The sequence below is a fragment of the Seriola lalandi genome, unplaced genomic scaffold (genome assembly GCF_002814215.2).
Source record: "Seriola lalandi dorsalis isolate HSWRI2012SDOR001 ecotype SW California unplaced genomic scaffold, Sedor1 jcf7180002054579, whole genome shotgun sequence".
Classification (NCBI taxonomy): domain Eukaryota; kingdom Metazoa; phylum Chordata; class Actinopteri; order Carangiformes; family Carangidae; genus Seriola; species Seriola lalandi.
Window position 1 is genome coordinate 1777516 of NW_019525132.1, and position 10534 is coordinate 1788049.

At 39.1% G+C, this 10534-nt stretch overlaps 2 protein-coding genes across 2 annotated transcripts in view; one reads left to right on the forward strand and one right to left on the reverse strand.

The window, feature by feature from the left end:
* Positions 1-3023, reverse strand: part of LOC111663626 (ras-related protein Rab-19-like) — a 6505-nt gene extending 3482 nt beyond the window's left edge. The window contains exon 1 of the mRNA XM_023417891.2: positions 2126-3023. Within this exon, the coding sequence (XP_023273659.1) occupies positions 2126-2320 (195 nt within the window). The 5' untranslated portion in view covers positions 2321-3023. The remainder of the gene's footprint in view (positions 1-2125) is intronic.
* A 1617-nt stretch (positions 3024-4640) lies between these two features.
* Positions 4641-10466, forward strand: LOC111663631 (tetraspanin-8-like). The gene is made up of 9 exons (XM_023417896.2): positions 4641-4911; positions 5696-5761; positions 6318-6431; positions 6642-6716; positions 6851-6949; positions 8172-8258; positions 8546-8605; positions 8767-8850; positions 8956-10466. Exons 1-9 carry the CDS (start codon positions 4792-4794, stop codon positions 9058-9060), a joined length of 810 nt encoding a protein of 269 aa, XP_023273664.1. The 5' UTR covers positions 4641-4791; the 3' UTR covers positions 9061-10466.
* The last annotated feature ends 68 nt before the right edge of the window (positions 10467-10534 follow it).

Consider the following 10534-nt stretch of genomic DNA (forward strand, 5'->3'; position numbering starts at 1 on the left):
AAAAAATATATATATATATATATATATATATATATATATATTTCTTGAATAAGAACAAAAAAAAACTCTTGACTCATAAAGCTGCTAAAACAGATTTTCTTTAGCAGTGGTCTGTTGGTAGTAGTGACTTAAAGTAACCAAAGCAAAATAAACAAAATAACTCACAACTACTTAGGTTTATTAAAACCTAGCATTAGCAATTCTTGTAGCACTAGAAATACAAAAGTGAACTGTTCTCAATATTGGGTGGCTCTCAATTTTGCTCAACCTCGGCCTTGAAATGTGAGTGTGCTCAAATGAGAAAACAGGAGCTCATCATTTGACTCATTTGAACACTCAACTGTAATTAATTCTATTATGTTACTTTTACAACTTTATAATGACCTTATGCTGTGAGTTACTGAAAAATATAATTCTTTTAGACTGTCAAACACTTTCAGTGACACTCAAGGAAAACAGTGATCAAAACTGAAATTCATCTTCTTCAGTACAGATGTCAGGGGCGGTCACCTTCAACATTACTCCACATAACCATTAATGCTGCAGGATTTATGACGCATTGATGGAACATTTCTTCCTGCGTTCAAGATCACCTGATGGCATGTTTGTTGAGAGAACGCATGCCATGAATTTTTATCTTGCAGTCATCTAACTGACTTGTCCCCAGAACAATACAGTTGCTGTGGGTGTGTTTGTGTGTGTGTGTGTATGTGTGTGTGTGTGTGTGTGTGTGTGTGTGTGTGACAGGCTGTGTCTTTCCCCCCGTGGCTATGACAAATAGAGAGTTATACAGACAGACAGATCAAAAATGAAACTAGATTTTGGTATATTAGTACAGAAACTGAGTTTATTTGACCTTTCTGGGTTAGGGTTAGGGTTTACCTTACCTCCCATACCTGACAGTATCATGAGTAGCAGTTACTGCAGTGCATGTGTGTGCCCACTAATCACAGTTCACCCAAACCATTTAGTTCCCTTTGTAGTTTAATGACCCTGCAGAGAAGTGATTCCTTTATTTTTGTCTGTCGTACGAAGACTCGAGTAGCGAAACCTGAAGAACAAGTTCTTCATGTGAGCAGCTGGTCTGACTTGTTTTTGGAACTGAGTCTAACTGACACTGTCAGCAAAGGACACCCTTCACTGTAGTTACTCCTGGAGCTAGAAAAGGCTATTATGTGCAACTGAACCTGCATTTGTTTTGCTCCTTTTAGACACACCATGGGCTTCATTTTTTCACACTTTTCATTGAATATTTCATCAAAATGCCTGCGGCCATGCTGTGCAGCCTGTCCCTGTCAGAACCAGCTGACTCTACAACACCCACGATGAGGATCGGGGCATGTATCAGGCATCACCGGAGCATAATTAGGGCTCCTGCAGCATTACATTTAATAGTTTTTAATACCACATTAAATAGTTAATTACCCTTTTCACTGTCATATAGGCCTAGGATGATTCATCACATTTTTAAATTACTTCCCAACAGCATAAAACAATATTTCCTAATGATACAGTTAATTAAATTCATGTGACATCAAGCCAGGTATACAATGGATGGATGGGTCAACCAATTAAAAATGATTCATTAATTCAAGTTAATTTAAAAACATTTTGCTAAACTTGACACTTGCCCATTATGAGCTTCCTAGCTGTTGTGGCTAACAGCAGTGACAGTACTTGCTACAGGTTCAGCTTGTAAGTGCGTAACGTGTCCTGACAGCCCTTATAATAACAACCTTTATAATTCAGACTTTTTTTTTTTAAACCATCTAAGGCCTTTTTGAGGTCACTAATGTCAATGTTTTTCGAGGCTCTTTTAAGACCTGCAGATTATGTGCATCACTGACTTATTGTAGTCCTTTATCCATCTCTAATGCCAAACCTTTACTGCAACCTGTAGTCACATGCTGGAAGGCCCCATGAGTTCTGACACTCTTGTTAAAGCTGTTCATGGCTGCAGTGACGACAGCATTTACTGCGTTTTGATGAAGAAATTCTGAATCTACTCCCTACTATGGCTGCTTGTTGAAAAAAAGGCTTGTGTACGGGTGTTTTGTTGGGGTGCTGATCTACAACACTCCAGGTGCACATATGTTTTCATGTCCACTGCACACACAGCACTAACCTTCACTTTCTTGCCCTCGATGTCCAGGGTTCGTACAGTAAAGTCCACTCCGATGGTGTTCTGCTGCCTCTCTGTGAAAATCCCTGACTTGAAATTCTGAACCACACAGGTCTTCCCCACGTTAGAGTCTCCGATCAGGATGATCTTAAACAGGAAATCAAAAGAGTCATCGTGCTCGGGTCCTGGGGTCTGCATGGTGGAGTTGCAGTGGAGTGATGCGTCTCTATCTCTGGATGTGTGAGAGTGGAGGAAATGATCCTTCCTATACTTTCTGGGTTATCTTTATGCTTGAATAAGAATTTAAAATGCTGGGTCATAGGAAAGAAAGTATGTGAACTCCCACTGGTTCCAGTGAAAGCTACAGTCGGTCAGCAGGCTGTTTTTCCAGCAGCAGGGTCAGTTTAGTTGAATTAGTCCGCATGTAGCCTGTGAAACCAGTTTAAGTTTGTTTGTCAAGATGTAAAAATGGTACTGTTCACAGGTTAGAAACCATTTACCTCTCCAGTATCCTCTAAATAAAAGCTAATAAAGCTTTTTCTTTATAACTCAGCATTCTGTCCGTCTAATGTCTCCAGCCAGTTCAGCCTGTCCCTCCCCTCTGTCAGTGCTCATTCAGAAGGACAAAACTGTCTCAGTTCTGCTGCTCCTTTCAGCTCCTTCTCAGGTGTTGACCCACTTTATGACCTGCAGCAAAAGAAAGCATGAATACATCCTTTTTGTCCTCCTGCCCAGGTTCTGGTTAGTTATCTGTCAAAAAAAGGGAACTTCCTTTAGATAAAATAGGATTTAAAAAAAAAAAATGCTTGTCTATAATCAGGTTTGCTGTCCAATCCACCTGCTGATCTTTCTCACGTGTCTCCACTGGCTTCTCCTTCCTCCTCGCTCTCTTTGTGTCCTCTCATCAGTTTTTCCTGTTCTTTCTGATTTACAGCCTCACAGCACCTGTGGTAACAATAGAAACCCGCCCTACCTGTCCTAGGAAAGTAGCCCAGCCCCATTACCACAGTTGGATCATGGGAAATGCAGTCATTTTTGACAGGAACTCTGTTCATCGCATAAACTCATTTTGAAACCTGTTTAATATTCCCAAATTTACTAACTATGACAAAGTGCATGACAATCTTTTCAAATAAAGTGGTACAGCCAAAAAAATTCAGCATGAACTTATTCAGGTGATATTTCATGCAGAGCAGTTTATTGAGGGGCCAACATCAAGTTACAGGTGCAGTGAATTCTTATGGCCGTTTTAAACATGTTTTGTTTTATTCCTTTAATGAATGAATTAAAAAGAAATGAATAAACAGTTTCTATATTTGTCATATTTCCAATTAGTACATTTGTGCTTTCAGAGTTACAGCAGCTTGTCTATAACATTGGTCAAAAAAAGACTGTTAACATGGATATAAGTTCTTTCTTCATTTGTGGTTGAATGAAATTGTAAATCCGTCCAAAATATATTATTGATGTTTTATTTATCTCATGTTAATGTCTTAATTTTAGCACCATGCACTGTTCAAATAGCCACACTTCATAGCTACTCCTGTCTGTGTCCTGTACAGTGAAGAGCGCAGACGCATTTAGGATCTTTTGAAGCTTTAGAATCCTAACTGTGCTGTTAGCATGGACACATGGAGATTAAAAATAGTAAGGGTTGGTGGATTATGATTTATGACACAGACACAACATAACTGAGGCTTCAAATTGATAGGCGGCAGTTGGAAAGAGTAGCTTCCTAGTTTATTCAAGAGCTGAATAAAATGAGGAAGCCAGCATGAAGACTAGCTTCCTATTACAGGCTGTATTAGGACAGTGAGGTCATGTGCTCCATTTTTTCCTTTTTTGTGTAAGAAGAATTCAGATACCACAGTCTAAAAATACTCATTTAAAAGTAAAAGTACAGATATATTACTATCAAAATTTAGCCTACTTAAAGTAAAAAAGTAAAAGTATGTATTAAGCAGAATGGCGCATTTCAGAATAATATATATATTAATTATTGATTTTGTGCATTTATGCATTAATATGAAAGCATGTAGTTAATGGTAAAGGTGGGGCTAATATTAACTACTTAGTATTTGTTGGGTAATTCAATCTATAATAATAAATTATAATATTCTATTTGGACCTGCAAAGTAATTTACAAGTATAAAGTACAGTATAATATAAAATAGGTAAGCACTTGAGTATTGTGTATTTAGTTACATTCCACCACTGTAAATATGAGAGTTCTGCAGACCTCTGCAGTTTTTGAATGAGATGATTCGAGTATTTTTAGATTCAACATCGACATTCGACGTCTTTTATAACAATTAGCAAGAAGGTGAAACAGTATTTACACCTTCATGTTGTACAGTGTGATTTTTGCTCTTCATTCAGCAGTTAAATGAAAAAATAAAAATGTAAGAAATCAAAAAAAAAAAAGTATTTAAATATATGACTTAGGTGGTCGTAATGCTCGGGACCATTACACCAATCAGTCTGGAATGAACTTGTTTAATCACAGCCGTTTCCTGTTCGCTAATCCTCTGGATTCCCCTATTTCCGACGGCACCTGAAGGCGGCACAGACCCCTCATCCACAGCACATCACAGTGACGTCCGGTGCGGATTCATAGGTGCCCTTTACTGTTAACATCACAGGTCTGTGGTCGCCGAAATATTTGCTTTATGAAAGGTTGCTTCTACGCCCCGGAGAGACGCAGCAGCATGCAGCGGAGCGCAGTGGTCGTGGTGGCGGAGAAAACGACCCTGAAAAGGCCGTTTATTTTCACCAATGCTGTGCATATGGTAGGTAAACACCACTGCTTTCGAATGCACTTCAAGATAAGAGGCCTATTTGATCGCCTTATATGGCCCGTTTCTCTTATTAAATGTTTGAATTATTGCCGTTATTTGACCTAAATTCATCAGTCAGTCTATTATTAACCTAAACAAGACTCGTGCTCTACAATACGTCTGTCTCAGGGAGATGCTGCAGCGACCCCCCCACCGCCCCCATCAAAATGTAATGTATGTAGCCTACAACGTTGCAATATCTGCAGCACATTTTAAAGGGGATACACACAAAAAAAGTGATGAGAAAGAAAAATCACTGGTAGCTGCAATAAAAAGACGCCATAGGGATGGTTATAATTTGTATTTCCAGAGAATAACCATCATTTTTTCCATCCCAAACTGACCTCACCACCCAGACAGTATCTATATTATTGTCATGCTGCTAATGTTCACAGCGTGTTTGTGTTGTGTGTGCTGTGAGTGTGGAGTCATATGCAGTATAGGCCTAGTTGTGTTTGTGATACTACTGCCCTGTGAAGGTATCCTGGATGGCTGAGTGCTGCTGTCTTCCATCTGCTCTTTAAATGAACTGCTGCTCCTCAGGTGACACCTCCGAGTTCACCGAAAGGCAGCACTTTTAAAAAACATATGGGGTGATACTTTTCCTGAAAGGGCTGACGAAATAACACCTATTGATTGGTTAAGAATTTAGAGATGCTCATATTTATTTCCCACCACTGTCTTTATATCCTGAAACACTTTCATGTCTAAACAAATTTCTTTCTCCACTGAAAAGGCGCTGTGCTTCTTCATGCTGACAATGACAATAACTTGGCACAGAGACCTCATACAAACTGGCAAAGTAAGACTGATTTCTCATGTTTTTCTGACTGGATGAAAATAATATAATATTATTTACTGGAGCCAGAAATAACCTTGTCTTGTCAGACTTTAATAAGGAGCAAAGGAGTTGCTGGGATATCCAAGTACAGCTGCGGAATTATTAATGCATGGACCTGCTCGGGCTTCCATCAATAGTGCCTGAAAACGTTTCAGCAGCCGCTTTTTAAAAAAAAAAAAAAAAAAAGAAAATATATATATATTGTCTTGAGCTGAGTTCAAGCCCTCATGATAACAAGCATCTGCCTGTTGAAGTGTCCTTGGGCAAGACAGTGAATTATCTTCACATGCTAAGGGTGCCGCTCTGTAGCTTACCCTGACCTTTGACCTCTTTTGTAGCCATGCTATCCTTGCTGTGAGTGTAAGTGAATATCTCAGATGAGCTTTACTTCTTACATGGATCCTTTAATCTTAGATTTTAAAAAAATGTATTACCCAGATACACAGTTATTGTTTTATGTGTGGGCCAAAAGCAAAACACAAGATCCCTTTAACACTTATCTTACTTTTCTCCACAGCTGGTGTCCAGTGTTTCTGTAGTGTTAATGTATGTCATAGAGATCGGCTGCCTGCTGCTGTCGGTGCTCGGTATATTTGGAGCCTGTAAAGGAAAGAGATGGTGTTTGATTCTGGTAAAAAAAACCTGCTGTGTGTCTTTTGTACTACAGTGTGTGTATGCATGTACACAATTCTTACAACTCTTATAATTTTAAGATTTTATTTTAACCTGTATAGGACAGTGTGTGTATGTGTTCAAAAGTGGTTTCTGCAAATGATGCTCCTCTTTCACTGAGTGTTGCTGATTTGTGTGTGTGTGTGTGTGTGTGTGTGTGTGTGCACAGTATGCAACTGGGATGGCCGCAGCCAGTCAAACAATAATCGTCAGAACAGCACTGAGTTACCAAGATGTCTATGAGGTACGGTACTTGAATACCCCGCTTTTACAAGCTGATATGATTCTTAATTAATACAGCTATTTAAACAGCAGGTTTGACGACAGTATGACTTGATACGCAAAGAACAGCGTTCAGTGCGCTTTCTCCCTCCTCAGAAACGTGTCGTCCGTGAGGAGGCAAAGTTGCTGTCCATGATGCCACTCAGTGGAACGAGCAAAGCCAACAGGACCCTGCTGTACAGCATCCAAGAAGAGGTAAGCAGCTACTGTTTGCTTTTTCAACTTGATGCACATTGGGTTTGGATTTATATTTTACAATGCAAATAATACATCTCTCATTCTTCAAAAGTGCAGTGGAAATAGATGTAAAGCTACTTTCAAGGATATTCTTCTTCAACACGCAATTAAATGGTGTGTGTTCGTTTATAAAAGCAGTTATCTCAGTGAGCTGTGTTCTGGCGGTCGATGGGGAAAGATCTCACTTCTGTTTGCTCAAAGTTTTGGAACTACAATTCCCACAACGCTTTGGGGGGGTGGGATCGAACAGGAAGTATAATGTTACAATGGAGTCAGTTAGCTGCAGCCTACATCTTGAGCCATGTTTTTTTAAGGCATATATTTGTTTAAGTTTGTTAAAATGATGCAGAATTAGCCATTAGCAGTTGCAGTTTGTAGTGAACCCATGTGTGTACAGACAACTATCACTGGAGCATTTTGATGCTGAAGAAATCTTAAAAACGATGATTCTCTGGCAAGTTTGAGATGAGTCTTTTTCTTTGATTTTTACTCAGATTTATGGACATGTGTTTGATAGATATTGGATTGATAGTGGCATCCACAGAGAGTCTGAAAATAATGTGACTGAGATGTGAACTTTAACTGAGTTATGACTCAGAAAAAGAGCTGCTCAGCCCTCGCGTCTCTCCCGTAAGCAGGCTACTGCTAGCTTAGGGTTACCGTCTCGGCCTCATGAGACAGAGAGGTGCTAGCTCCCACACTTGCTGTAAGATGGAAGACTGCCTGAAAAGACAGAGATATAACAGGCTGCTCGAAGAAGACAGGCACCCAGCTCCTTCACACATACACACACTTGTTGGATTTTACGAAAAGCTGGAACCTCCAACACAGACACACACACACACCGCACTCAACACTCAGGTGGCAATCAAACCCGAATGAAGCCACACCTGCAGTATATATAGTCTTGAGGGTGTGGCCGGGCAAGCAGGTGTGTCTTATCTTAAAGGTATATCGCCCCGCTGTGGGAGAACCTGTGCAAATTAAAGGAATCCAAAGAAAGGATGCATCATTCATGGGTGCGGACATGTTTACGTGCTTGTTGGGTATGATATTGTGTTATGCATTCTGTTCAGGTTTATTTGTTTTGGATTTACTTTTTATTTGGCCTGTGTGTGTGTGTGTGTGTGTGTGTGTGTGTGTGTCTGTGTGTGTGTGTGTGTGTGTGTCTCACCTCCAGTTTGAGTGCTGTGGTCTTATCGAAGGCTACAAAGACTGGGGCTCTTTCATCCCTGCTTCCTGCAACTGTCAGTATCCGGGAAAATGCGTGAGTATCTTCCTTTATATAAGCAGAGTATAAGCAGTGAAGATGACTCATCACGATTCCTGGTCCTGCACTCACACATTGTCTTTTGGGAACTCAAATGTCTCCACGACCGAGAGGAACGGTGACCACATCTGTGAAACTGAAAACCCATGATATCAAAGGAACTTTTTTATTCCTTTTAATGTTAATTTGTCCTCATACTATTTATGTTGCACCCAGCTCCCACCAGTATTGACTGAATTCTATTTTTGTCATATTATGTAATGGGATTTTGTTCTCCTCACCAGATTCGACTACGGGGCAGCGCCACACTTGGGGCTCCGAAGAACCAGTATGTTTATCAAGAGGTAAAAAAAAAAAAAAAAATTGTAATTGAGATTTCTTTTAGAAAAAAATAGAGAGGCTTGCTGGAGCAGAAACCTCTTAGCTTCTCACAGATTTTATTGCTTCATTCACACTGTAACTATTTTTGCCACCACCTTGAAACCTGCACTTTTTCCCCCCACAGCCCTGCCTACCGATTTATGTCTCCGAACTAAAGCTTGCATTCTCGTTGGCGATGGGTATACAGTTCGGAAGTGGAGTGTTTTGGGTATGTGTGTTTCATTTATATGTTTGCTTGTGCCCTACTTTAAAATGACAGTCACCAGGTATGTTATATTACGTGCCTCAATCTGACCTGTGCTTCCCTCCCCAGATGGTTTTACTTGTCATGAGCATCAAGCTGATGGGCCAGATAAGACGAAAACAGGAGTTCATGGCTCTTCTACAATCAAACAGATATGTTCCTGGTGCCTTCTAGTAACCTAGTACATTTAATACATACATAAATTATTATCAAGCGTACCTTGTTTGAATTTGCACATGTAAACACATTAGGCTGTATAACATAACCTGGCTAATTTGTGCTGTAGCAACATATGTTAAATTATTATTATTATTATTATTATTATTATTATATATTATTATTATTTTCTAAGTGTTAATGCATGTAACTGATGTTGAAAAGTAATCGACATGCATAGATCAATTTCAAATGACTGAACGATGCAGTTTAATGAAATGAGCTTTATCTTTAGTAATCATCACATTTTCACTCGCCTTTTGGCCTAGCCCTTAGATTCTGAATATCTTACCAAGCTTTAATCAGCCATCTGTTTTTCTCTGCATTCTGTTATCTACAGTAAGTGTCATCGTATCCGGATAATATTCTGACATTATTTATTTCCATTGCCTTCACACTCGGACGCATCAGTGAGTTCGTAAAGGCAGATTATAATCCAATGACGTCTACCGTCCGTAACAATCTCAAACACATGCACAAAACCCATTTTTGGTTGTCAACTGGACCAATGTCTTTCAAACATACATATATTTGTACTTGTCTTAAGCACACACGTTGAATTTTCAGCACTAAAGCAACCAATAATCTTTGAATAAGTAATAATATTAATAATCCTTATGTAGCATCTTTCTTAAACGGAGTTTACAAAGTGCTTTGATTGAAATATAATGATTTATTTATTATTGAGCAATGATTTTCTTGGATAAATAATCAGGTTAGACAAAAGAATGAGTCAAAGATCTCATTAGGATACCAGAATGTCTTGATGCCTTGTTATGCACATTGTATATTTGTAACTTCATCACCTCGTTCAGTTTTTCTTAAAGCACACGTAGCGAGTAAAAGATATATGATCGTGTCCATTAGGAGGAGAGGGGATTCTGTTTGGTTGCACGTTCAGTAGACATGCCAGTAAATCCTCAATTATTATTATTTTTTTGCCTCCAAAATTTGATTTCAAGGTTTGGAGAAATTTTGGCAAGGCCACCGCAGACAGGCTGTGAGAGGCTCCTGTAGGAAGATGTGTCATCAATATTCTTACAGAGATTGTACTTTCGCAACTGATGCCGCTCTCACCGAAGAGGCCTTTATGCCACATCGCTCCATATACGACTTGCTGCATGACCTGCCCGCAGTTGAAATGTCTCCTCGACTAATGTATTGTCAAAAATGAATTTCGTCTGAAACAGCAGATCCAATGTCTACCTGTGCACTTTAACCATTAATGCCTAATATATATGTTCTAATATGTTCTTAAATGTATGGTATTTTTAGTTCTGTCATACACCGTTTTTTTCTTTTTATGGAATGAAGTTATGTAATATTTTGTAAATAGCAGGAATAAACTATGTGATTCTTGTTCCTTTGATGTCTTAGCTTTTATTTTGAAATCAAATCATTTCTTAGTTTAATTACTCACTGAAGTGCTGTA

What these genes read in the sequence shown, in the direction of transcription:
- LOC111663631 (XM_023417896.2), top strand. Translation starts at nt 4,792, where the DNA reads ATGAAAGGTTGCTTCTACGCCCCGGAGAGACGCAGCAGCATGCAGCGG. An exon ending in TCACCAATGCTGTGCATATG is followed by an intron (nt 4,912 to 5,695) that starts GTAGGTAAACAC and finishes TCCACTGAAAAG; the next exon opens with GCGCTGTGCTTCTTCATGCT. An exon ending in TGTACAGCATCCAAGAAGAG is followed by an intron (nt 6,950 to 8,171) that starts GTAAGCAGCTAC and finishes TCTCACCTCCAG; the next exon opens with TTTGAGTGCTGTGGTCTTAT.